The 27912-nt window shown below is 42.8% G+C and overlaps 2 protein-coding genes across 4 annotated transcripts in view; one reads left to right on the forward strand and one right to left on the reverse strand.

Moving 5' to 3' along the window:
* Positions 1–14200: 14200 nt before the first annotated feature.
* SMIM19 (small integral membrane protein 19) lies at positions 14201–27599 on the reverse strand. Of its 3 annotated transcripts, none has more exons than XM_055566994.1 (4): positions 27462–27599; positions 22979–23116; positions 21368–21492; positions 14201–16057 (listed from the first exon to the last, which is right to left on the reverse strand). In XM_055566994.1, the coding sequence occupies exons 2-4, from the start codon at positions 23110–23112 to the stop codon at positions 15993–15995; spliced, it is 324 nt and encodes a 107-aa protein (XP_055422969.1). In that variant the 5' UTR covers positions 23113–23116; positions 27462–27599; the 3' UTR covers positions 14201–15992. The 3 variants fall into 3 exon arrangements, with proteins under 3 accessions (XP_055422969.1, XP_055422970.1, XP_055422971.1); XM_055566995.1 differs by lacking the exon at positions 27462–27599 and adding an exon at positions 27208–27412; XM_055566996.1 differs by lacking the exon at positions 27462–27599 and adding an exon at positions 27087–27213.
* SLC20A2 (solute carrier family 20 member 2) overlaps positions 27487–27912 on the forward strand; it is a 113899-nt gene continuing 113473 nt past the window's right edge. Inside the window, exon 1 of the mRNA XM_055566991.1 lies at positions 27487–27623. The gene's annotated coding sequence lies outside the window, so the exon portion shown is untranslated. The remainder of the gene's footprint in view (positions 27624–27912) is intronic.

A 27912-nucleotide genomic window follows, 5' to 3' on the forward strand; every position in this document is an offset into this window, starting at 1 on the left:
TTCTCGCCAGGTTTTCTGCTTCTGATGCCTCATGAAGCTTTGGTCATAAGGTACCTCTCTATTCCTTTAACTTGAGACCTCGCCAGTAAATGTCCCAGAGATACCTAGTTACCTGTTTTCTATTCAGTAAGAGAACCATTGCGACTTTCACGTTTTCATTAGAGGTCATAGTAACTTACGCAGTATTATGGCTAAGGCAACGTTTTATTCTTTTACTAGACATGGAGAATCCCATGGACGGAGGAGCCTGGTGGGCTCAGACAGCCCATGGGGTCACAGAGAGTCGGACATGACTGAAGTGACTAAGCATAAGACATACAAAGTCAACTCACCTTCAACTTAGTCATCAACAGATCTCTTCTTAACTGGCTTCTCTCTTGATTCTTCAGTTGGGCACTACCATGCTTATTGCAACTGAAGTCACAGGCCTCATTACAACTTGATTAATCTTTATGAATTAACAACAGCAGATGGTAAAGAATCTGCCTGCAATGCAGGAGACCCGGGTTCGATCCCTGGGTGGGAAAGACCCCCTGTAGAAGGGGATGGTTACACACTCCAGTATTCTTGCCTGGAGAATTCCATGGACTGAGGAGCCTTGCAGGCTACAGTCCAAGGGGTGGCAGAGTTGGTTATGACTGAGCGACTAACACTTCACACTTAAGAACATTGATTATGTAAACTCTGTTACTGTCTAGGATGACACGAATTCACTTTATATTCACAGTTCTTGGCATCCAAAATTTTCCACATGAAAGAGGAAAACTCAATTGGTGGGAGGACCCAAAAGAAAGGCAGGAATCAAGATCCCTCATTTATTTTATGTTTTTAGGACATAAATAAAAGCTAAACCAGTTCTAAGATTTGTTTGTCGTAGTTCATATAGTACCTGAATTGAGTATTCAGGTATTGAGTTCATATAGTTCATAGTACCTGAATTGAGTATTAAAATTTTTTTTCTTTGCCTGGTGCAGTTTGTGGGATCCTAGTTCCCCAATCAGGGATCGAATCTGGGCCCTCAGCAGTAAGAGCACGGAGTCCTAACCACTGGACAGCCAGGGAATTCTTAAAAAAAATTTTTTTAATTGCAGTATATTGATTTACAATGTTATGTTGGTTTCAGGGTTGTGTTGTGTTCAGGTTCAGCAAAGTAATTTATATACATATACACATGCATATATATACAGTGGCTCAGTGGTAAAGAATCCTCCTGCCAAAGCAGGAGACGAAGGATACAAGTTTGATCCCTGGGTCAGGAAGATCCCCTGGAGTAGGAAATGGCAAGCCACTCCAGTACTCTTTTCTGGAGAATCCCATGGACAGAGGAGCCTGGCGGGCTACAGTCCATGGGGTCATGAAAGAGTAGGACACAACTTAGCAACTAAACAACAACACATATATTTGGATGTTCTTTCTCATATTCTTTTCCATCATAGTCTATTACAAGACATTGACTATAGTTACCTGTCATACGTAGCATGTCTTTTCGTCCATTTTGTCTACAGCTGTGTATCTGTTAATCCCAAATGCCTAATTTAGCTCTCCATCTCTCCCCTTTGGTAACAGAAGATTGTTTTCTATGCCTGTGAATATGTTTCTGTTTTGTAAATATATTTATTTCTGTCATCTTTTTAGATTCCACAAATAGACAATGCCAAGTGATACTTGTCTTTCTCTGTCTGACTTACTTCACTTAGTAGAATAACTTTTATGTCCACCTATATTGCTGCAAATGGCCTTAGTTCATTCTTTTGTATGGTTGACTATCAACAACCTCAGATATGCAGATGACACCACCCTTATGGCAGAAAGTGAAGAGGAACTAAAAAGCCTCTTGATGAAAATGAAAGTGGAGAGTGAAGAAGTTGGCTTAAACCTCAACATTCAGAAAACAAAGATCATGGCATCTGGTCCCATCACTTCATGGGAAATAGATGGGAAAACAGTGGAAACAGTGTCAGATTTTATCTTTTGGGGCTCCAAAATCACCGCAGCCATGAAATTAAAAGACACTTACTCCTTGGAAGGAAAGTTATGACCAACCTAAATAGCATATTGAAAAGCAGAGACATTACTTTACCAGCAAATGTCCGTCTAGTCAAGGCTATGGTTTTTCCAGTGGTCATGTATGGATGTGAGAGTTGGACTGTGAAGAAGGCTGAGCACCGAAGAATTGATGCTTTTGAACTGTGGTGTTGGAGAAGCCTCTTGAGAGTCCCTTGGACTACAAGGAGATCCAACCAGTCTATTCTGAAGGAGATCAGCCCTGGGATTTCTTTGGAAGGAATGATGCTAAAGCTGAAACTCCAGTACTTTGGCCACCTCATTCGAAGAGTTGACTCATTGGAAAAGACCCTGATCCTGGGAGGGATTCGGGGCAGGAGGAAGAGGGGACGACAGAGGATGAGATGGCTGGATGGCATCACTGACTCGATGGACGTGAGTCTGAGTGAACTCCAGGAGTTGGTGATGGACAGGGAGGCCTGGCGTGCTGCGATTCATGGGGTCACAAAGAGTTGGACACGACTGAGCAACTGAACTGAACTGAATATTTCATTGAATACATATCTGGATCTATATGCCACATCTTTACCTATTCTCCTGTTGATGGACCCTTAGGTTGCTTCCATGTCTTGGCTATTGTATTCAGTGAATTTTTATTTAAAGAAATTTTATTGTATAATATAATACAGACCCCCAAATCCACACAAAACAAATATATAGCTTCATTAGTAATTATAAGGCAGACACCCCCTTGTTATTACAACTCAGGTCAGGAAATAGAGCTTGCCCTCCACCCCACGTGGCCATCACGATCACAGCTCCCCTCACGTTAAGCTTTAATTATACAAATGGCAGCAGAATTGTAGGCAATTATGCAAATAGTTTTCCAAAGAGAGTATTTACATATATCAGATTTTAGCACTTAAAATGATTTAAAAATCCTACTTGCAGTACAAAAATTATGAACATATTAATCACTACGCTCTATAGTTTATTGTGTGCTCTCTCTATAGGTAGATGGACATGTATATATCTTTAATATATTATCCTGGACAGATGGACAGACATTTTTTTTTTTAATATCTTATCCTCACTACACCCCTTACAGGAGTTTATTTAACAAACAAGGAAGCCAAAGATCAAAGCTAAAGAAGTTTGCTCAAGGGATAAAACTAGAATTGAAATCAAGGACCTTTCCAGGATCCCTTTCCAGGATCTCCTGCTATGATAATTCTAAATGGTTCTTATTTGTTGTTAAACAGGTTTACCACAATCTAAGAATGTTCTACTCTTGGGGTCACAAAGAGTCGGACACGACTGAGCAACTGAACTGAACTGAAGAATGTTCTGTTGCTGTATGTTATAGAAAGTAAGAAACTTCACTATTTTTAAAATTATATCACACAACCATTTCACTCTTGAGAACAGTCTCTTTCCTTGATTCATTCTAGCATTCTAGCAATGCTTCGTTTTTAGCATAAAATATGTAGGCTGGCTCAAAGTGAGTATACAACAATTCTTATGGAATACGTATTGTCAGATGCTACTACTGGGAATTGCATTTAACCCTGAAAACAGTTCTTTGAGGTAGGAGTGATTATCTCCATTTTAGAGATGAAGGTACCAAGTGCTATAGGTAAGAAAAAGAGCGGGGATGGAAAACAGGTCTTTCTGAGACCACAGCTCACACCACCAGCCCCTGGGATGCCTGCCCACCACACACACCTACTGACCTTGTGTTCACTCGGTCACTGGTGGTACCTGTGCTGCAGTCTTCTTTTTAAAAAACTGTAATACTCTTGAGTAACTGAGCTGAAACTGTAGCAGAAGGATATAATAGAAGCAGATGAGCAAACCCCACAGCCTGCACGTGCTCCTAACCCTATGCCTCTTGGCTCTTTTCCAGATCTACATGTCAAGAAATTAGAAGACAATTGCTTCCTGGCAGGAAAGCTACAGCAAACCAAGACAGTGTGTTAAAAAGCAAAGACGTCACTTTGCTGACAAAGATCCGTCTAGTCAAGGCTATGGTCTTTTCAGTAGTCATGTACGGATGCGAAAGCTGGACCATAAAGAAGGCAGAGCGCTAAAGAATTTATGCTTTTGAACTGTGGTGCTAGAGAAGACTCTTGAGAGACCTTGGACAGCAAGGAGATCAAACCAGTTAATCTTGAAGGAAATCAGCCCTGAATACTCATTGGAAGGATTGATGCTGAAGCTGAAGCTCCAATACTTCCACCTGCTGCGAACAACAGTCTCACTGGAAAAAAACCCTGATGCTGGGAAAGATTGAAGGCAGAAGGAGAAGAGGGTGACAGAGGATGCGATGGTTGAATGGCATCACCAATTCAATGGACATGAACTTGGGCAAAGTCCGGGAGATGGTGAGGGACAGGGAAGCCTAGTGTGCTGCAGTCCGTGGGTTTGCAAAGAGTCAGACATGACTTGGCGACTGAACAACAACAGAATAAGGGCTTTGGAGCAAAAGGAAGAATTCAGCCCATCCTTAATATTAATAGAAAGCCCTGGCGCCTGCAGTTTCTTTGATTTACCAAAAGGATACACATGAGAAGAGGTATGGAAACCTTTGCATCATACTTATTAGTTACTGTGGATGTTTTATCAGAGAGTGTTATGACAGAGTGGCAATGAAAGAATAACGTTTTCCATGTGAACTGGAGTTATTTTGAATTTAGTTTGTGCAGCAATTTATGTAAGCCTGTCTGTCACTGTGAAAGGCCTTGTCTTCTTTTGTTTTCAAAGTCATAACTTAAATGACAAGCAAATATGTTAAGTGGCTTTTGTGAACTGGCTACAAGCTTTGCGTGCCCAGACTTGTCTGGTACAAAGTGTACAAAACAGTCGTGTGATTTATAAACTATGGGGTAATTGAATGAATACAAAGAAAAAAAGGAATCCTCTATATTTTAGTATTTGGGAATGATACTCTAAAAATACTGTAAGGAAATTTTGCTGTTATTTGCTTGACTTTTCTCTGATGTCCAAGAGACTTGAATAAGGCTGATAAATCAGGCATGCTAATTTATTCCCCAGCAATAATATCTGTGCTATTTTCCACTGGAAACAATGCTTGAACCTCCAGACCATTCCATTTCTACCATGAGGATCATTGAAGCACAGAATAGCAAGGCTCTCAAGAGATAATATAATTCTGGTTTTTAACATTGAGACTTTCCCTAATTTCTATGGGCCCATATTTCTATCAGGAAAAAAATGGAGATATTATTATTACTTGAAGGATGACACAGAAGACTGAAGGTTTTGGTTTCTTTTAAAAGACTTTTTTGATGCAGACCATTTGTTTAAAGTCTTTATAGAATTTGTTATAATAATTGCTTCTGCTTTATGTTTTGATTTTTTTGGCTGCAAGATATGTGGGATCTTAGTTCCCCAACCAGAGATCAAACCCACAACCCCTGCACTGAAAGTCAAAGTCTCAACCACTGGACTGCCAAGGAAGTCCCCGGAAGGGTTTTGGGCATCGTCAAAGTGTGAGACATCTAGCCATGTGTTCACACATGGCAGTTTCATTTGATGACTTGATTCCTATACGTTGTAAGTTTTCCTGAGCTAGCTGCCTTTCCTGGGACTGCAGAGAAAGCTGAAGAATACATGCTATTGTGCCCTGGAGGCATTAAGAACTCCATGCATGTCTGATTTTCTCTTCCAAGCTCTTAAATATAGAAATCGGTTACACAGTAAAAGAATATTGAACAGCATCACCAAAGATTATCTCATTGCCTTCCAAGGGGCTCAGGTGGTACATCATTTAGGATGTGAACATCCCTGGGGGAAAGGCAGTCTTGTTTCCATTTAACAGACGCACAAATTGAGGCCTGGTGAGGTTAATAAGGTACACTCATATTCAAATAGAAATTGCACAGATTGAAACAGGCTGAAGCCTGGGTTTCAAGTTCTGTGTTCTGTTAACTAAACCATTATCTAGTTCATTTTCTCTCTCAGTTGGTGCTTTCAAAATTGTCCCAAAACATGTAGCAGTCAAGACTTGTCTTTGATTGCATTAAATGTGACTTGATACAAACTAAATCAAATTCGAATTATATTTTAACTTCTTAGGAGAAAGACGAATTAGATCCTTCTGATTGGCCCAAAATCAGAAGTTGTAATAGAGTTCAAAAGGAAATGGGTTGTTTGGACCATGAAGTGACTTCCCTCTATTCAGAATTGCTTCAAGCTAAATTTAAAATTTACTCTCAAACAGCTTGAGAAAGCAAACGTCATCTTCAGTCAGAGCTATCGGTAATAGAACACTACGTGTCTGGTTAATATGTTCAGTTCAAAGTTCTCCACAGCTATAATTAAGGACCAGTGTTTTCAAAAATTTTACAACTCTTTTGAAGCATACTTGGCTTGCCAAGGTCTTTTTTTAATAAACAAAGAAAGCATATATTTTACAAGTATTAAGTTAACATAACTAAGCGTTGTTATTAATTCTATTTCACTATGGCAACAGGCCTCGGGCTAAGAAGACACATTAGAAGTAGCCAAAAATACCCAGAACATTAAGTAAAGCTAGCGTGCAACCAGATAAGCCAATTTTGAGTAAGTAACCACTTCTCCAGCTACTTTGATTTATTTATCATTGGTAGATGAATGAAAATCTGTCCTTGGAACTGAGGTTTTTAAAACCCAGTCCCCAATCCTCTGCAGAAAATACCGCAGGACTCGAACATGAATAAAGAAAATTAACGCTGATGGTCAAAAGTCTCAAGGAAGAAAAGGAGGAATTCTTTTCTCTAAAAGATTTGCTAGTAAAGCTTTGACACCTCAACACAGCTGCCTGAAGTTTGTCTGCAATCAGCCAGGCCAGTGTCCCCTCCCGCGGTCCGGACTGTTGACACAGTTCGGTTAGTTTCTGTCCACGACAAATTGGCACTTGTCACAGGCCCTTGCCACCCACCTCTATAAGGAATAGATCAGGTGCTGCAGCTGCTGCCCTTCGACACCCCCTGAAAGGAGTTCAGGGTGGAGAGCAGGGATGAGGCACTCCGTACTTTAGGAAAACTGGGAGGGCAGGTCTTCAGTGAGATGTTTTCAGGAGCTGATTTTATGAGCCCAACTCTTGTATCGCCTCATATCCAAAAAAAGCACTAAAATCCTTTACAGTGACGACTGCTCCTTGTGATGAGCAGAAACCTTCTGGAAAAATATGTGCTTGATTGCATGTACTCTCCCTTCCCCAAAATCACATACCGACATTCCCCGCTGCCTCCTTGGAGCAGCTTCTCAGAGCTGTGTGCGGTGCTGTCTCCCGGGCTGCAGTTCTATTTTGCCCCACATAAAAGTAACGTGAAACTTTCATGTTGTGTATTTTTTCAGTCAACATTTCCAACTAGTAGTACTGTGTTGATTGAGGTTTTGCTGATATATGACAGTAATGTCATTAGATATTTAAAATTTTTGTCTTTTATGGGGGTAGAGTGTTGTGTTCATTTCAGGTGTACAGCAAAATGATTCAGGGATACATATACATTGGAGAAGGCAATGGCACCTCACTCCAGTACTCTTGCCTGGAAAATCCCATGGACAGGGGAGCCTGGTGGGCTGCCGTCTATGGGGTCACACAGAGTTGGACATGACTGAAGTGACTTAGCAGCAGCAGCAGCATACATATACATATATCTGTTCTTTTTCAGATTCTTTTCCCATATAGGTTTGCCTGCACAGAGTTCCCTGTGCTAAACAGCAGGTCCTTTTTGATGACCTACTTTTACATATAATAGTATAGATAGGTTAATACCAAACTCCTAATAATATATCCCTCTCCCCTAACCTTTCCCTTTGGTAATCTAACCATAAGTTTGTTTTCTCAGTTTGTGAGTTTGCTTTTGTTTCGTAAATAAAAGTTCATTTTGTAAATAAAGTTCATTTCTATCATTTTTTTTAAAGGTTCCACATAATAAGTGGCATCATGTATTTGTCTTTCGCTCTCTGACTTATTTCAGTTAGTATGATAAACTCTAGATCTACTATATTTTGCTTAAGAATGATAAATCGTGGAAGATGGTGACAAGTAAATTCAAATTGTGGTGCTGTTGTGATCTGCTAAATCTGAATGTAACCACAGAGAAATTAATTTGTAAAAGCAATCACCTGCACCGTGACTACTCTTTCAAGAAAAAGATGGAATTGGTCCACTCAAGACGGTCTGAAACCAGCTGGTGAATCTGTGGTTTCCCGGCAACCCCTGGCAGCTCAGGCCAGCTTCCTTCTCTTCGGAATTCAAAGAGCTTTGCATTTGCCAGCCTTTATTAGTAGGTGTAAACGAGTTTGTTGTTATTGTTTAGTCATATCTGACTCTTTGTGACCCCATGGACTGTAGCTCGCCAGGCTCCTCTGTCCATGAGATTTCCCAGGCAGGAATACTGGAGTGGGTTGTCATTTTCCTCTCCAGGGGATCTTCCCGACTCAGGGACTGAACTCAAGTCTCCCGCATTGCAGGTGGATTTTTTACCACTGAGCCATTAGGGAAGCCCTAAAATGAATTTAAGAAATCTCAAACCAATGGAAATATAAATTTGGAAAGGTAAATGTGTAACAACACACACACACAAAAGCTAACATTTTGGGATTGTTTGCTTCTTTTTGATTTTCTAGGCCACCATATTTATCGGTATGATGAACTAAAATTTAATTACTAATTTTTTGAAGAATAATTGTGTGTATATATATATGCATACATATATATACACATACATATATATGCACATATTTTTGTATGTATGTATATGGGCTTCCCAGGAGGTGCTAGTGGTAAAAAACCTGCCTGCCAAGGCAGGAAATGTAAGAGATGCAGGTTTGATCCCTGGGTTGGAAGATCCCCTCGAGAAGGGCATGGCTACCCACTCCAGTATTCTTGCTTGGAAAATCCCCTGGACAGAGGAGCCTGGCAGGCTATAGTCCATGGGGTCGCAAGAGTTGGACACGACTGAGCACACTTGCACGCATTCAGGATTGGAAGAGGCAATCCCACTGTTCACTTTTCTTCATTTGTAAAATGGTAACCAAAAGCACATCTCTATTCCTACCTCACTGAGATGCCCTGTTTTGATAGGAAACTGTAGAATCACTCACTTTATTTAGGAGTTCTAATGCATCTTATCATTTTGGTGGAGGAAGAGGTGACATTCTGATTGTTTGTGTTGGAACTAAGGTGGTGAAAGTGAAAGTCACTCAGTCATGTCCGACTATTTGCGACCCCACAGACTCTATAGTCCATGGAATTCTCCAGGCCAGAATACTGGAGCGGGTAGCCTCTCCCTTCCCCAGGGGATCTTCTCAACCCAGGGATTGAACCCAGGTCTCCTGCATTGCAGGCGGATTCTTTACCAGCTGAGCCAACAGGGAAGCCCAAGAATACTGGAGTGGGTAGCCTATCCCTTCTCCAGGGGATCTTCCCAACCCAGGAATCAAGGCGGGGTCTTGTGCATTGCAGGCAGATCCTTTACCAACTGAGCTATCAGGCAAGCCTGTGAAGATGATGAAAGAGGGCAGAATTAGACTCAGGGGCCAAATAAATAGGTATTTAGTTAACTGTTTTCATGATATGATTTCAGAGGCCATAAACATACTTTTATCCCTAAGAATTACCTCTCTGTAATGTTTGAAAACTTCACTGCTTTCCAACTGGGGGCTTTCTGTTAAAATGCAGAACAAACACCCCATAAGAAGTAACACTTTGACTGTTATCAGTTATTTATACTTTTGTGGAAGTGTGTTTTCGATTCTTTCTTGGAATAGATTTTGATAGACAGCAGAAGGATTTTGGATACTGTGGGAAGAAGCAGAGAAGAAATAAACATAATGTTGTCCAGACATCTGCTTTTCAGTTTGCCAATGATTCAGTTCAGTCACTCAGTTGTGTCCAACTCTTTGTGACCCCATGGACTGCAGCACGCCAGGCTTCCCTGTCCATCACCAACTCCCGGAGCTTGCTCAAGCTCATGTCCATCAAGTCGGTGATGCCATCCAACCATCTCATCCTCTGTCATCCCCTTCTCCTCCTGCCTTCAATCTTTCCCAGCATCAGGGTCTTTTCCAATGGGTCAGTTCTTTGCATCAGGTGGCCAAAATATTTGAGCTTCAACTTCAGTGGAGATTCATATGGTACAAAATATAGAATCTGGTTGACCAAGAAGTTGATTTACAAATGTTTTTCTATAACAAAGTGATTCCAAGCTTATATAAAAATGAAAACAGTACAAAGTGTTCTACATACTCTTCATTCCCTCTTGATAAGAGCCCCTGCTTGCTCTATCAATGTCTTTCCCCAACTGATTATTCATTATGCCTAGAATTTGCTTAGATTTGAGTTTCCAGGTGCTGGCACTTCTTTTTTTTTTTTTCCCCCAAAGAACTTTCTTTAGTATTTCTTGTTCAGCAGGTCGGCTGCTGATAAAGCCTTTTGATTATCATTTACTTGAAAGTATTTTATTTATCTAAACATCTTTGTCATGGCTACTTTGAAGTTCTTGTCTGCTAATTCAACATCCAGGTCCTCTTGGAGTCAGTTTGTTTTGACTATTTTTTCTCTTGACTATGGACCATATTGTCCCATTTCTTCTCCTGACTGTGGATCTCATTTTCATGCTCATTCTTGTACTTTTTCATTATATGTTGGGCATTTTGGATGACATGGTATTAGAGACTCTAGATTCTGTTAATTCCCTCTGAGAAGTGTTGGGTTTGTTCAAGCAGATGATTAAATTTGGCCAGATTCAAATTGTACCTGGCCAATGGAAAGCACCAGCTGAATGCCGCCCTTAGTCCCTTCAGCTGTTTGATTTCTGCCAGGTTCCTTGGGGTCTCTCACGTAGATTCAGGGATCAGCCAAGGACTTGGCAGAATTTGTGTGCAGATTTTGGGGTTCCTCCTTCTGGGGTTCACTTCTTTTTGGCGATCCACTTTTTTCTGTGATATTCTTCCTTACTTTTCAGTTTAGAAGTTCTGAGCTCTATCCTGTTTGTCAAATCAATTTCACTGTAGCTTTCTGCTTGAGTTCTAGTTATTCTCAACTGGTGGACTAAGAAATACCTTCAGGCAAAAAACCCATATAAACACAAATCTCAACCACTGCTGTTCCTTCTTTCAAGGGTTATCTTCTTCCTTGTTTCCCTGTTTATGCCTTCTTTCAAATTGTTTTCATGTTTTGTTCTGAACTCATTATCTGTAAGAGAGTCTGACACAATTATTCCTCCATTACCAGAAGCAGAATTATTTTAAAAATAAACACCAATTTTATAAATTTTATTATTTTTTTACTTTACAATATTGTATTGGTTTTGCCATACATCAACATTATAAATTGATGAGTTAATTAATTATTTCAGCAACTATCTACCAAGCATTTACTCTGGACTAGTTACAATGGCACCCCACTCCAGTACTCTTGCCTGGAAAATCCCATGGATGGAGGAGCCTGGTGGGCTGCAGTCCATGGGGTTGCTAAGAGTCGGACACGACTGAGTGAGTTCACTTTCACTTTTCACTTTCATGCATTGGAGAAGGAAATGGCAACCCACTTCAGTGTTCTTGCCTGGAGAATCCCAGGGACGGGGGAGCCTGGTAGGCTGCCGTCTATGGGGTCGCACAGAGTCGGACACGACTGAAGTGACTTAGCAGCAGCAGTTACTATTTATGAGAAAGCATTCCAGGTACAAGATTTATATTAGCACATGCTGTGTGCTTAGTTGCTCAGTCGTGTCCGACTCTGCAATCCCATGGACAGCAGCCCGCCAGGCTCCTCTGTCCATGGGGATTCTCCAGGCAAGAATACTAGAGTAGGTTGCCATGCTCTCCTCCAGGGGATCTTCCCAAACCAGAGATAGAACCCAGGTCTCCCGCATTACAGGCAGATTCTTTACCGTCTGAGCCACCACGGAAGCCCATATTGGCATGTAGTCAACTTAAATGTGCCTGGTTTTTTAAACTTCAAAATAAAATGTTATTCAGAGACATAATCCCTTCCCCCAAAATAAATAAAATACCTTTACTTGTTATATCATAAATATTTCATGTGGGACTTTTTTTTTCCAGATTTCTGAGGTCAAAGGGATTTGCAGTTGAGTTTAACAACATCAACATTGGTTGCAGTTAAAAATTCTCAGCTTTCTTCAGCCTGTTTGAAATCTGTCAAAATATTTCTTTCATGAAAATCCCCAGGATGGAGCCACTCTTTCCTAATAATGAGACCTCTGTTGCTTCTTGATTTGGAAGAGAATAAAGAAACTTTGGAATAAGAAACATCAAAAATAAAAGACACGAGTAGCACAGTGCTCCTTCAGTATCACATTTGGGACAGAGACGCTCCAATGACCCCAGACGGTTGCTTGCTTCCCCTCTGACTTATCCTTTTCCTAGCTTGGGTGTGCCTGCTGTACAGCTTTAGCTTTTTACTGTATGTAAATAAAATAAAGGTCCGCAGACTCCAGCGTTAAAGGCTGCTTGTTCATTTGTGGGTGAGAGGTCCAGGGTAGGAGAAAGACAACCTGTTGCTGGAAGTTTCCATGTAGGGCTCACCTCAGTTCTTTGGTTAACTCCTCATCCTCACTCTTAAATCCTTAATCAAGACTTAACCTCACCCATACAGCCTGGAAAGAGGCTGAAGAGGGGCAAAAAGACAGGTGGGAGATGCTTCCTGCTCTGTAGTTTTGTCTGGCTCTGACTTTATTAGGGAATCGCGTGGGAAACACATGAAGACTAAGCTCCAGTCGCTCTTCTGTGAGCTTTGCTATTTTGCATAACGTTGGATATAAGCCAAATGTCCTTTTTATTTCCAGAACCCATATGTTAATCCCAAACTCCTAATTTATCCTTCCCCATGACGTTTCTCCTTTGGTAACTGTTTGCTTTCAAAATCTGTGAGTCTTTTGTTTTGTAAATAAGTTCATTTGTAAAACTTTTTTAAAATTTCACATATAAGTGATATCATGTTATTTTATATACAGTAGTGTCTAAGACACATTTATTCTTAATATCTGAAGTTACTTTTAATACCATTTCCTCTCTTACTTTCACTGAATACTTGAATATATTTCCAACATTACAGCAATCTTACCATAAACTCTGCGTCTTACTTCCTGGTGAATCCTCAAGAACTCCACCGGAAATGGTGTAAGGTTGAGAACAAACCTTTGTGCCCTTGGAGCAGTGGGCTGGCCCAGCTGTGCACCCAGGGGAGCTGCCCATGGCACTAACCTCGCATCTTTCATGCAGTGAAAGAGAGGAACGAGGAAAAGGAGAACACCAGTGTTAGTGAGCTGTTTATTAGCCATTCCGCTTTTCTTCCAAAGAAAACAGCTCCTTCGTGGACCCTTGATGGATTCCCGGGGGCGAGGGGGTGCAGAAGCAGGACGGTCAGCTGGCGTGGCTTTGAAGTGTGGCCGCAGGGCATCCCCCCTTCCCTGCTCAGCTGTGGAAGCAGAGAGGAAACTTCAAAGCGGCCTCTCCATTGATCCTGCTGGTAGGGGGTGTGACTCCCATCATCAGGCTTTACAGAAAAATGAGGAGGAATCTTCCTCTCTCACTCACCAGAGTCCAATGTTCACCATCTAGTGGATGCAAATAAAAAACCATCTGATACTGTCTACAGTACAGCTCACTCAGTCGTGTCCTATGCGACCCCATGGACTGCAGCACGCCAGGCTTCTCTGTCCATCACCAACTCCTGCAGCTTGCTCAAACTCACATCCATCAAGTTGGCGATGCCATCACCATCTCATCCTCTGTCATCCCCTTCTCCTGCTCTCAATCTTTCCCAGCATCAGGGTTTTTTCTAATGAGTCGGTTCTTCACATCAGGTGGCCAAAGTATTGGAGCTTCAGCTTCAGCATCAGTCCTTCCAATGAATACTCAGGACTGATCTACTTTAGGATGGACTGGTTGGATCTCCTTGCAGTCCAAGGGACTCTCAAGAGTCTTCTCCAACACCACAGTTCAAAAGCATCAATTCTTCGGCACTCAGCTTTATAGTCCAACTCTGACATCCATACATGACCACAGGAAAAACCATAGCTTTGACTAGATGGACCTTTGTCAGCAAGGTAATGTCTCTGCTTTTTAATATGCTGTCTAGATTGGTCATAGCTTTTCTTCCAAGGAGCAAACACCTTTTAATTTCATGGCTAGTGGATACAAATAAAAAGCCATCACCATCAGTTTTGTTGTGATTTTTATTTATTTAGGTACACAGTTTGTTCAAATCAGCTGAGATAGCCAGTTTTCATAATTTGTCCAGGTTTGTGCCTCACATCAGTGACAGCATATGAACCACTCCCACTCCTGATTACATAAGAGCAAAGTTTAAGAGACTGTTCTCTCGCTGCTCTGCTTGTCCCAGGCCATAATTACCACTGTTTACAATCCTTCAGTCTACGTATTCATTCTGGGTACAGGTGGGGAATTCAAACTCATCTGTGGGTTAAGAAAGAATTATTCCATGTGATCAACAATCCACCTTATAAAATATATACATTTTTGAGTGACATAAATTTTAAAATAAGTGCAATTTTCTTGAAATTATTTCATTTGGCCTAAACTTTTTCATTTAAAATTTATATTCTTGGGACTTTCCTGGTGGTGCAGTGGTTAAGACTTTGCCTTCCAATCCAAGGGGGGCAGGTCTGATCCCTGTTTAGGAAGCTAAGATCTCACATGTCTCTTGGCCAAAAAACCAAAACACAAAAAACAGAAACAGTATTATAACAAATCCAATAAAGGCTTTCAAAATGGTCCACCTCAAAAAAAAAAAAAAATCTTTAAAAAAACCCATAAAATTTATATTTTTTACTTCATAATTGTAAAGGAAAAGGCAATAACATTTAAAATATTAACTAACTTTTAAAATTGCATTTTGATTCAAAAACAAATTCTTAATTTTTTAATATTAATTGGCTGCTCTGGGTGTTAGTTGCAGCATTTAAGATCTTTAGCTGTGGCACGTGGGATCCAGTTGCCTGACGGGGGCTTGAACCCCAGGCTCCCTGCACTGGCAGCATGGATTCTTAGCCACTGGACCACCAGGGAAGTCCTGAAAACAAATTCTTGAACAGTTATATGGACAGTTAAACATACCTGCTATTACCTCCAACCAGTTTTTCTTTAAATAAATAGGAAAAACTGGGCAAAAACATTTCAGTGTTTTCAGCATGAAGTTTTCAGCATAAAAATGGTACAAGGTATGAGTCTACCAGAAAGCTTATTATGGTTAAAAAAAAAAAAAAAAAGCCCAAGAAGCTAGATAGTTAAACATTTATAGTCATAGGATCCCAAAGCAAGTAGCTAGCACCTGTCAGAGGTGCCCATGTATTCAGCAGCACAGCCCTGGCATGGCTGGAAGAAGACTCTTCTGGTGGAAGGAACTCGTGGGAACACAATGAAGGGGAACGAACTCCAGTCCCAGGCAAGTTCCACAACTAGCTGGGGGGTGTGCGTCAGGATTTCATGGTGCAGAAAAGACAGTTTCCTGTGTGACTCCTGAAGAAGCAAAGATGGCTAATTCAACCGGAGGTGACAACAGCCACAGGAATACACATTAGTTAGTCCCTTATCCATTACGACATTTATCCCACGACAATCGAAGAGGAAGTTCTTTCAATGATTTGATTTTTATTTTTTAATTTTGCGAAAACGTTCAAAAGTGGCCTAGGCTCCAAACTCTTGAGCTTTTGCTCCTGACTGCATCCTGAAGCAGTGAAGGTCTTCACAAGGTAAGACTGCCACCTCTGCTGACCATTTACCTCCCCAGACTCTCTGTGTTCAGGCCTTTGGAGGCATTTTTAATTTGTGGAACAAATGATTTGGAGATAAAATTTTAAAAAGTGAAACCAAACACACCAAAAAATTGGGGGGAAAGTCACAAACAGAATGATTTTATGGTCATGATTTAGTAGCAGGAGGAGACTGCACTATTGAACAACAAGCATTTATGCTGCTGATTTTCTGAGATTTCATTCTAGCGAGAGCTGCACACTGTCAGTTTGGCTCTGTGGCTGCTGATAGTCATACTTCCTGGCTATTAGGAAATAAACAAAAGAAAAAACAAGAAAAAAGGAGATACAATTAATAAAGTCTCAAAATCATTATGAGCTCACATCATTAAATTACAGTCAAGTCATGATTCTCAGTAAAGAATTAGCTTGAGAGTGAAAGTGAAAGTGAAGTCGCTCAGTCATGTCTGACTCTTTGTGACCCCATGGACTGCAGCCTACCAGGCTCCTCCATCCATGGGATTTTCCTGGCAAGAGTGCTGGAGTGGATTGCCATTTCCTTCTCCAGGGGATCTTCCCAACCCAGGAATCGAACATGGGTCTCCCGCATTGCAGGCAGACGCTTTACCGTCTGAGCCACCAGGGAAGCCCCAAAAGAATTATCTTAGAATTAAACAATTTTTTTTCACTAGAGGAAATTTATGATACTTTGTGATCCTCTAATTTCTCATCAGTGCTGATATCCATTTTCAAATGTTTATTATTATTGTTTTGTACACTGGCTTATTCAGAACACTAAAATACAGAGTGAGTGCATGCTCAGCCATTTCAGTCGTGTCCAATTCTTTGTGACCCTATGGACTGTGTAGCCTGCCAGGCTCCTCTGTCCATGGGATTCTCCAAGCAAGAATACTGGAGTGGGTTGCCATGCCCTCCTCTAGGGGATCTTCCTGATCCAGGGATCAAACCTGCATCTCCCATGTCTCCTGCATTGGCAGGCGGGTTCTTTACTACTGGCACCATCTGAGAAGCCCAAAATATAGGGTAAACACTAATAAAGCTACTAAACTCAAAGTAACATTTTGTAATGTCCTTCTTTCTTATCCTCCATCTCCACCTCAAGAGAAATGATTAATAATGCTTTTGCCACACCATAAGGAATTTGACTATATATCAAATGACAAGCCTAAGACATTTACTGAACATTGTCATTAATGTAAACGAGAAGAAAAAACAGACTTGCAATTCTGTACCGTTTTTGTTTTTCTGAGAAATAATTATTGAAGGTCTTAACCTGAAAACTAGAGAGTGGAGGGCCAAAGTCTTGTGAATGGTTTAGCTTTGAAGCTTTCAGTCTCTTTGTTAAGTTTTTACCAGCAAAGGAAGAAATACTATTTGTTTATATACTCAGGGTAGATCCAGACTTTTGTGGCCTAAAACTTATACAATTTGGGGGTTCCTCTTTAAGGAATCTGCCTGCAATGCAGGAGACCTCAGTTTGATTCCTGGGTCAGGAAGATCCCCTGGAGAAGAGATAGGCTACCCACTCCAGTATTCTTGGGCTTCCCTGGTGCCTCAGTTGGTAAAGAATCTGCCTGCAATGAGGAAGACCTGGGTTTGATCCCTGGGTTGGGAAGATCCCCTGGAGAAGGGAATAGCTACTCACTTCAGTATTCTGACATGGAGAATTCCATGGACTGTATAGTCCATGGGATCACAGAGTCAGACACGACTGAGCAACTTTCACGTTCACTCTTTAAGGAAAGAGAAGAGAATCTGGAAGGAAGAGATTTTGTCTGCTTCTTTCTTGACCCTATGGACTAAATCAGGATTACATATGTCATCAACATTAAGAATGATGCAACGTGATGGGACTCATTAAATGTGCAAATACTCACTGTTTATAAGAACAACAGCTTCGAATCCACATCCTAATCTCCATAATCAGTGAATATGTTACCTTCTAGGGCAGAAGGGACTTTAAAGCCGTGATGAAGGACGTTGAGAGGGGGGATTATGTAATCACCTGGATTATTTGGCCCAACCTGATCCCAGGGGCCCTGAAAATCAGAGAACCTCTACTGGCTGAGTTCAGAGACAGAGGGGGCTATAAAAATGCAAGAATGATCAGAAAGACGCAATGCCACTGGCTTTGAAGACGGGTGAATGAGGCCACAAACCAAGCAATGCGGTAGCTTCTAGAAGCTGGAAAAGGCAAAGAAACACACTCTCCCTCACAGCCTTCAGAAAGAAACAAAACTCTGCTGACACCATGATTTTAGCCTAGTGAAACGGCTGTGGGACTTTTAACCTATAATTGTAAGATTTGTGCTGTGTCAGCCACTGAATTTGTGGTAATAGAGCAGCAACAGAAAACTAACACACCTTACAAATACAGGCATTTGGACAAATTTCATTTTTATGCCATTTTCATTAAAGAAGAAAAAGAACGGTACACTGGGTTTAAAATTGTATATGCTATGCTAGTGGATTTTTTTTTTTTTTTTTTTTTGATGCCAACTAACTTCTGGGAGTTTCTTGTTTGTTTTTGTATTTTGGCTGCCCTGCGCGGCATTGCAGATCTTAAGATTCCCCAACCAGGAATCGAACTCTGGCTTCTGCAGTGAAAGCACCAACTCCTAACTGCTAGGCCACCAGGGCACTCCCACTAACCTCTGTTTTGAGTAGGCATCAGGGAAAACCTAGTCCTTTAACTTTCCATACAGAGCTTCTCGCTCTCTGTGTTTTTGTTTTTAATACTTAGGTTTTCTTGGGGATTTTTTTTTTTGAGGTAAAATACAAAAACATTGAAATTTGCATTTTCGCCATTTTTAAGTGGTTCGGGGACAGAAGCTCCATTTACACTGCTGCGCTGCCACCGCCGCACCCGTCTGCCCGCCACCCCGCGCTGGCCTCTCTCCTCCTCGCACAGAAGCTCCCTGTCCCCTCCTCCTCCAGCTCCTGGTGAGGACTCCACTCTGTCCCTGGGAATTTGCTTCAGAGAAGTGAAATCACACACTATTTGTTATTTTGTGAGTGGCTTCCTTCGCTCCTGATAAGAGTAATTATGGAGCATAACGTCTTCGAGGTTCATGCCTGTTGTGGCACCCGTCAGAATTTCCTTCCCTTTAAAGGTTGAATGACCCCCTGCACGCACAGACCGCAGGCTGTGGACCATTCAGGAGCCAAGGACACTTGGGTTGTTTCCATCTTCTGGCTACTATGAATAATGCTGCTCTGTTAAATTCAGGTTTACTTCTTATTCTGAGCTAGTAACACATGAATATGACACAAAATGCGAAAGGGACGCAAAGAGGAAACACTGAAAGTGCATCTTCCTCCCAGCTGATCAGCCCTGCGGCCCCTTTCCACAGAGGAGCTGCTGTCTATAGTTCTCAGGGTGAAATTTATGCTGAAGAATTTTTAGAAGTTCTACTTGTGTTAGAAAAATTATATATATATATATATATGTATTTTTTTTTTCTACTTTTCACCTGAAATTCCAGTCTCCTGAGAGATACACTAGTAATATCTTGCTGATCATTCTTCCTTGCTTCTTTTTATATCCATGAGCATGCATGCATTCACATTTAAGATTTTACTGCAGACATCTTTCTTTTAAAAATACTGTCTTTTCTCCTTGAGTTCCACAGCATCCCCAACAAGGTAATGAATGCTAATAATCTCATGTGTATCTTTCCAAGATTTCCTCCAGGCTTGCATAATTATACAGAACATTTTTACAAACAATCCTATCAAAAAATGGGCAGAAGACTTAAACATACGTTTCTCCAAAAAAGACATAATATAGGGCCAATAAGCACATGAAAGGATGCTCAACGTCACTAACTATTAGGGAAAGGCAAATCCAAACTACAAGGATCAGAATGGCCAGCATCAAAAAGTCTACAAATAATAATGTGGAGAAAACAGAACCCTCCTACAGTCTAAACTGGTACAACCATTATGGAGAACAGGATGGACGCTCCTTAAAAACTAAAGCTATCCAATCCTGCAACCCCACTCCTGGACATATACCCAGAGAAAACTGGATATATGAAAAGGTACGTGCACCCTAATGTCCATAGGTGCATTATTTATAACAGCCAAGCCAAGTTCACTATTATAATAGCCAAGACAATGAAGGCAATTTGAACGTCCATATAAGCGAAGTCAGAGAAGGAAATATCGTTGATACCACGACATCTTAAAAAACAAAAAAGATATAAATGAACTTTTTTACAAAACAGAAATAGACCCACAGACATAAAGGAGTGGGGGGGAGATGAACTGGGAGGTTGGGATTAACACACACAACTGAATATAAAATGATGACCAACAATGACTTACTAAATAGCACAAGGAACTATACTCAGTATTTCGTGGTGTTCTATAGGGAAAAACAAATCTGAAAAAGAATATACATATATATAAATGTATGACTGAATCACTGGGCTATATACATGTAAACACAGGTGTAACACAACATTGTAACTCAACTACACGTCGGTAAGAAAAATGAGATAGAACATTTTTACTACGCATACATGTTGTAGTCACTCAGTGTTAAAGGAGTGGCACCCTAGCATATATACAATTATCTCTTGCCCTTCCTCATTTAATGGCACACCATGAAGCCACACCTCATTTTTTTTAATGGTGGCATCAGAGGTTGTGGCTTGGATGCAACATTCACCCTAGCTCTGCGCCCTTTAACCTTTGTTTCTTCTCCACCACCTACACACTCAGTGTTCGGATTCACAGGATATGTTAATAACCTCTGGCCTGGAAGCTGCTCCTATACGCATATAATGTGGCTGCCGTACGCAGTCATTTAATTGAAACTGAAGTGACTGCAAACTCTGTAAACACAAAACTCAAACCCAAACTAAAAGTAGCTTCAACTCAAAACCTCCCCTTAGCTGGATCCTCAAAGTGCTCGTGGCCACCTCAGCGCCACTGCACGTGCGGCAAGTCAGAGGAGGACCAGACAGAAATCTCATCGACTAGCAAAACATCTAATTCTTGCTGAATTTTCAAAAACATGATCACATGAACAGCTTGGTAGGGCTCCTTTCGGGGGGACGGCTCCGCATGGGGGAAGGGTCCTGAAGCTCTAACTTCATGCAAACCGGGTGCTACGCGTCTATTATCAGCTAATTTTTTTTTCACTGAAGTATAGTTGATTTAAAATGTTGTGCTAGTTCCTGGAGTATAGCAAAGTGATATACATATATATACATATTCTTTTCCATTAGGGTTTGTTACAGGATATTGAATATAGTTCCTTGTGCCACCATCATTTATTTCTGATAACCTTTGAAAACTACACACAAATTTTTTAAAAAAGTATGTATTAAACATGCTTATGTATGTAATAAGGCTTCCTAGGTGGCGCAGTGGTAAACAATCTGCCTGCCAAGCAGGAGACGAAGGTTCGATCCCTAGGTCAGAAAGATCCCCTTGGAGAAGAAATGGCAACCCGCTCCAGTATTCTTGTCCAGGAAACCTCATGGACAGAGGAGCCTGGTGGGCCACAGTCCATGGGGTTGCAAAGAGTCAGACAGGTCTGAGCGACTGAACAACATATATGTAATTAGGCAGAGTATACTTACAAATGGAGTACATTTCTAGCTGCTGTCTTAAACGAATTTTGCTTATTGTGTCATAAAAGTTGGGCTCTGACAGAGTTTCTGCTGGAGGTGGCAAACTGAATATCCTCATAATTTTCCTTTTATTCCTAAAACACAAAAACGATGCAGAAAAGAGATTTGTATTCTCAGCTATGGCACTGTAACACTCTCGTGATTGTAGTAACCAGAAGCTGCATTAAAAGGACGTAAGTGGCCATGAGTCCCTCTTCAGTTTTGTCCCCGTGAGATGCTACCTTGGCTCAAGTATTCTTTCTTTCACTAAAAGTAAGAAGCTGTACATGTACAGTCACAGAGTTACAAGAACGGAAAAGCAGTGACTGAATACACCCACTTCATACGACATGTCTCTCCTCATCTCCACAAAAAATGCCCTATTGTTTAGAAAAATGCACAGACAAAAAAAGTACGATTATTTTCCTCCCTGTCATGTCATGCAAATAAAGCTAATTTACTGGGGGTAGTGAATAAACAGAATGTGAGCAGACCTTAATTCTGGGAAACAATGAATAAAACTATTTCTTAAATAGAGTAGCATGGCCTTAGTGGGGTCATCTAGTTAAAACGAACAACAGCCTGTCTATGCTTTTAAAACAGTGGGGTGGGGAGGAGGCGGCAGCTCTCTTCAGGGGACCGCTGTCGCCTGCCAGTGGCCCTGGGGTGATCCGTGGGGGCTCTTCTCGCCCCTCCCCCCAGCCTGGAGTCCAGGAGGCCAGCGGCTCAGGGTTCACGGGGCTGTGAAGGGCGAGCCTGCGTGTCCCACGGGCAGGGTGAATCTGAACTATTTCTCAGGCCAGGCAGCAATTATTCTTGGATGACTAATTATCCCGGACTGTCTAAAGCCTCTGACCTTGGTACAGGACGTCACAAAGCATGTGGCTATGAGCAGAAGCAACTCAATCCAACTACTGATTTCTTCCTCTTCAAAGCAACACCTCCCTCCCTTGTTGTTCACTGTTCTTAAGGAGCCAGGGAGTGTGGAAAAGGACAGTTAAACTGTGCGACAGTGAGCAGGAAGTGACTCATGCGCCACTTCGGGGACACAAAGGTTAAATAAAAGCCCCTGTTCTCGGGGGACTGAGTGTTTGCGGGATGGACAGACAAGAAATCGAACCATACAACATCATTCACTAAGTTCTGGGACACAGTCATGCGTAACAAACAGAAGGGAAAGCTTGAAATGTGCGAGGACAGAAGTGCTGAACATGTAGGAGTTGGTGTTTGTGCATTTCAGGGACGTGGGCCAAAAATATGTGCTCGTCCGAGGGTGACAGTGAACTGGCTGAGTGATAACTCTGAGCTATATCAGAAGTGATAGAATGGGAGTACAGAGCAGCTGGCCTGGGAGCCGAGAGCTGCACTCACAGCCCGGCTCTCAGAGCAGCTGGGTTTTGCAAGCCAAGTCCTGGTGTCTGGTATTTGAGGGCAGGGCCGAGGAGAGAGAGCTTTCATAGTAGGAACCAAAATGCTGGTGAAATCATTTTTGTGCATTAAATTTAGATCAAACCAACCAACCTGCAAAACTTGCAAATGCTCAGGATCTTCTCATCAACCCTGAGAACCTCAAGCCTTTACCTCTTGGCATACATGAAGAGCCCGAAGCTGACGAGTATCACCACCAGGTACACGTTGGTGGCTTCATTCCAGGCCTCGTGGACGCTGTAGTCCATGGCCCCGTCGTCCCCCATCACTCCGTAGCCCCCAGGCATGGGCCTGTAAGACAGTAAAGGGGGCAGGTGACGGTGTGACGGCTGGACAAAGGCGGGCAAAGAGAGGGCCCGCAGGCCAGCGGCAGCCCCTGCTTGTCTCCCTGTGGCCCAGGAGCCAAAACTGGTTTTACATTTCCAATGGATACATTTTAAACGGTTGAGAGTACTACCAGTATCTTCCATTTTTGCCTCACAGCCCTCAAAGCCTCAAATATATACAATCTGGCCTGTTAAGATGTACAAAACAGAAAACAGACTCACAGACTTAGAAAACAAACTTATGGTTACCAAAGGGGAAAGGGGAGGTGGTGGGGAGGGATAAATTAGGAGTTTGGGATCGATACATATGCACCACTTATATATCAAATAATCAACAAAGATCTACTGTGTAGCACTGGGAACTCTAATCAACATTGTAATAAACTATATCGGAAAACAATCTGAAAAACAATGGCTATATGTACACATATAACTGAGTCACTTTGCTGCATACCTGACACTAACACAATATTGTAAACCACCAATCATACCTCAATATATTAATTAATAAAATAAAAAATTAAGTTAAAAAAAGGCAAGAAAAAGTTGACCAACCCTGATCTAGATCACTAAGGCACAGAACGCATTTCCCCTTATTTCTGACTTTGAAACATCACAGTTCCTACTTAAAAGTTCAAACTTGGAGATTAAAAAAATATTTCTAAAAGGATATGGGTTGAAATATCACTGCACATTTTCCAACCTGTAACTATTACCCAGGCAAATGCACCTGAATACTTATGACACAGGCCCACACAACTGGCTGGGATGCTAAGAGAACAGCACAGTGTTGGACTCGTGACAGTGGCTTTGATGAGATGCGCTGGCCAGGACCATGCTCTTCCACAGGCCCCTGACGCACCTGGAAAACGAAAATGCCTGCAGCTTTATCTATGCAGCCTTGGCCTCCTGGCCAAATGTGGTTGAAAGAAGCTATAAAAAGTCATTTTTTGCTATTTACACAGCTGTGACTTCTATTCAAGGAAGTGCATTCTTTGGACAGTCCCACAGAAAATAAGAGTGATAACAGCAAGTGTATCAAGTAGCAAGGGAAAGACTCCTGGTTTCTCACTTGCCGTTGGGAAGTTCATTGAATTGTTCCTTAAAGAGAAAGTTCTTCCCTTGTGTTAAATCTCAACTAAGTAAGTATAAATGACTCAATATGTGGAAGAAATTCAGAAGTGTTGTTTTAGACACTCTATCAAAAGGAGAAAAACTGAACAAATGACAGGTGATAACTTACTGTAGTTTCTAATGATAGTCATTTTCTAATACCAAGAAAAAGGGTATGTGGAATGTCTAAGAAATCATTTTGCAATTTTTTCTAGACATCCTAAAATAGTGAAAGCATTGTAGAAATTCCTCCACTGAAATATCTGTCCTATGAGCCTCCAAAATGTTTCTTAATGTAGATTTGTCTCAGTTAATAAGTGCACATTAAGGGCAGAGTCTGTTTTCTTTCTTACAGGTTGCTTCTGCATTAAATGAAATTTCCCCAGGGTCTGCTCCCAGGTCAGCTGGCATTTTGGCCCCTTTCTTACACCTGCAATCTCTATCAGAGGTCTGGGGAGATACTGTACTCATTTACAATAAAGTGAGTATCACTGAATGGCCATTTAACTTAAATTCTAGACACTGAGAGCAAGAGTAATGTCTCTGAAACATCTTTGTGTGTCTGATGAAAATACAAATTGGTCTTAGGAAAATTAGAGACTAATAAAAACAGAATTTAAATGATAAAATTTTATAGCTGCAAGATCTAAACATTACTAAATCATTAAACATACACAGTTACTAGCTACTGAAGACTGGCGATGGATTTTTTTTTTTTTAGAGAGTGGGAGGTGCAGGGGGATTTGACATTACTCAGTTTCGATTCTTATGCCTTAAAACTGAACTCCAGAGTTTCTCTGAACAGTACCATTATTCCTGGTAAGTAATCAGCCTATCTTAAAAGGGGAAACTTTTGGAAGATCAGAGACGATAACTGTCTTTATGGGCAAGGAATCTAGAATTTTTTTCTAGATTTTTGTTGGTGCCAAAATGTAAAATAACAATGACTGTTTCGGCTGTAAGAGATGACTTTAGGGCTTCCCTGGTGGATCAATGGTAAAGAATCTGCCTGCCAAAGCAGGGGACATGGGTTTGATCCCTGGTCCGGGAGGATCGCACATACCTCAGAGGAATTAAACCCTTGAGCCGGTGCTTTAGAGCCCAGGAAACACAACTGCTGAGCCCATTTGCTGCAGCTACTGACGCCCTTGTGCCCTAGAGAAGCCCCCACAATGAGAGGCCTGTGCACTTCAACTACAGAGTACCCGCCCCCCGCCCCTGCTCGCCACAACTAAAGAAGAGACTGTGCAACAACGAAGATCCAGTACAGCCAAAAATAAATAAAATTATTTAAAAAAAAGAGAGAGAGCTGACTTTAGGTGTCTGATTTGAGAAGCTGTGGAAGGCCTGGCGTTACCATGCCATCCCTGAATGGGGTAGGTTTTCAGGATTGGGAGTTAACAAGAAATTAGAGAAGGAACAAGGAACATACATATCTATGGCTACTGAGACATCTTGTAGGTGCCCTTTATCTGACACAACTGTGAAAGGGTCTCCTACCTGTGTTCTAACACCTGACTGTTCTGAGCCAGGTTAATCTCTTGCTTCAGAGTTTCACTAAATTCTGTTCCTGCACCCCTCAATACATGGTGTGTTCCTACAGAGCTGTCTTCCTCCTGCTACAAATATGCCAGTCTCTTGTTATATCTGGAGAAGGAGTCTAAAGGACTGCTGACCACAAATGGTGAAATTTTACCAAGAGTTATACAACTTGATTGGTATGCAATGACACTATGCAGTAACACTACTGTTCCGGGGACATGCAGTTGAGTTATTTTTAGTACTGCAGTTGTGAAAGATTTGCACCAGGGGTAGGCCCGTCCTGCCCATTCCTCCATCATGACCAATGACATGACTGTGTACGCCTGTCCAAAGTCACCGTGCAGACGATGGCTCCCTTGTGGCCTGAACTATGACCAGCCCCCTCCCAGCTCCCCACAGGCTAACCAAGTGTACACACACAACCTCCCTCTTGAGGACAAAATGCCCAGGGGCATTACAATGGTTCCTTCCTGGCAAATTAAGGGATATTTCAGCAAGCTCGCCGTGTGCTTGGATTGTCATGCAGGGCTTTTCTGAGAAAACGGAACCTTTCCCACATATTTTTCCTGTAAATCAATGCTTGAACTATTTCAGCAAGGAGTTGCTGAAATAAGTATCTAGAACTTAAAGGAGAACTTAAGTATCCAGAGATAAAGTTGGTAAAACATGAACAACTAGGGATAGATTTCAGTTTGACAAACTTCTACGTAGAGAACTAAACCTCTTCTTGGGATCAAGTGACTGTATCATAAACTATATATATATATATATATATATATATATATATATATTTTTTTTTTTTTTTTCTCCTGTTTGGGGTTCCTGATACTACCTCTGGTGGTGGTGGTTTGGTTGCTAAGTCGTGTCTGCCCTTTGCGAAACTATGGACTGTAGCCCACGAGCCTCCTCTGTCCATGGATTTCTCCAGACAAGAAGATTGGAGTTGGGTGGCCATGCCCTCCTCCAGGGGGATCTTCAATTTTGAAGATCCCTTGTCATCACGTCTTAAATGTTACCAATTTCCCCTCTCACTTAAGAGCTTTGTTATTTTGAAACGAATCCAGATGAGAATCACTTAAACAGTTCCACGAGTTCCTCACACAACACAATCCACCACCACCATTGACTGGATTCTTTTTCTCTCCATCCTCCGAAGCGCTCAAGGTTTGGGGCTCCCGGAGCGGAAGGGGACAAAGTTACGGGCCAACCCGCGGGCCGATGAAGGGCAGTGGGCATCTGAGGGTGCCCGTGCCGGGCAGCCCAGAGACTCGGTGACTCACCACCCGCGTGCTGGGCGCACTCGAGCTCCCACTTGGCAGGAGCCCCGGGGGTAACGGCGGCGGTGAGGGTGAGAGTTACACAACTCGCCCGGAGACACCCCCCGGCGGGGGAGTCACGTACTTGCGCGCTCCCGGCCCGACCCAGACGCTCGAGGCGCGCTCTTCCCGGAAAGCAGAGCGGGGGCCGGACGGTGAAGCCCCGTCCCGGGGCGGGCAGCGCGCGGCCCCACCCGCCAGCCCTGGCCTTCCAGCCCGCGTCTCTGGGGCGCGGAGCCGGCGGCTCGCCCCGGGCCTGGGGGCGGCGCGGCGGGGCGGGGCGGGGCGGGGCGCGCGGCGGGGCGGGGCGCGCGGGGCGCGGGGCGCGGGGCCACTCACGCGGCTCGCTCCGCCGGCTGCGCGCGGCCGGGCTGTTGCGCGAGGGCTCTTTGCGCCGCGCCGGCGGCCGGACGCGCGGACCCGGTTCCCGCGCGGACCGGACAGCGTCTGCTTCGTCACTTCCTGCCTGCCCGGCGGCTTCCGGAGGGAACGAGGAGCCAGGTCTTTCCCCCTCACCCACCCCGCCCCGCCCCGCTCCCCTGTCAGGGCGCGACCCGGGGAGACGCGGCCACGGCCCCGGGGCCGCCCGCGGGCGCGTGAGTGCGGCCCGGCTCCCCTCCCCGGCCCCGCGGCCCCCGGGGCTCGGTGGCCCGCGTCCGGCCGCCCCGGCCTGGAGTCCACCTGCGTCCGGCCGCGGTGCGCCCGAGCGCGCGCGGCGAAGGGACGGGGGCTCCCGGGAGCCGTGGCGCCGGCCCGGCGTGCGGGGAGGGCGTGTGCCTTGGCCGCCCCC

Source organism: Bubalus kerabau, chromosome 2, assembly GCF_029407905.1.
Source record: "Bubalus kerabau isolate K-KA32 ecotype Philippines breed swamp buffalo chromosome 2, PCC_UOA_SB_1v2, whole genome shotgun sequence".
NCBI classification, from domain to species: domain Eukaryota; kingdom Metazoa; phylum Chordata; class Mammalia; order Artiodactyla; family Bovidae; genus Bubalus; species Bubalus kerabau.

Excerpts from the sequence above, each read along its gene's own strand:
- SMIM19 (XM_055566994.1), bottom strand. The coding sequence starts at position 23,112 with ATGCCTGGGGGCTACGGAGTGATGGGGGACGACGGGGCCATGGACTAC. Across the intron at positions 21,493-22,978 it reads CTCTTCATGTATGCCAAGAG|GAATAAAAGGAAAATTATGA; the intron begins GTAAAGGCTTGA and ends TTTGTGTTTTAG. Across the intron at positions 16,058-21,367 it reads GCTAGAAATGTACTCCATTT|CCAGGAAGTATGACTATCAG; the intron begins GTAAGTATACTC and ends ATTTCCTAATAG.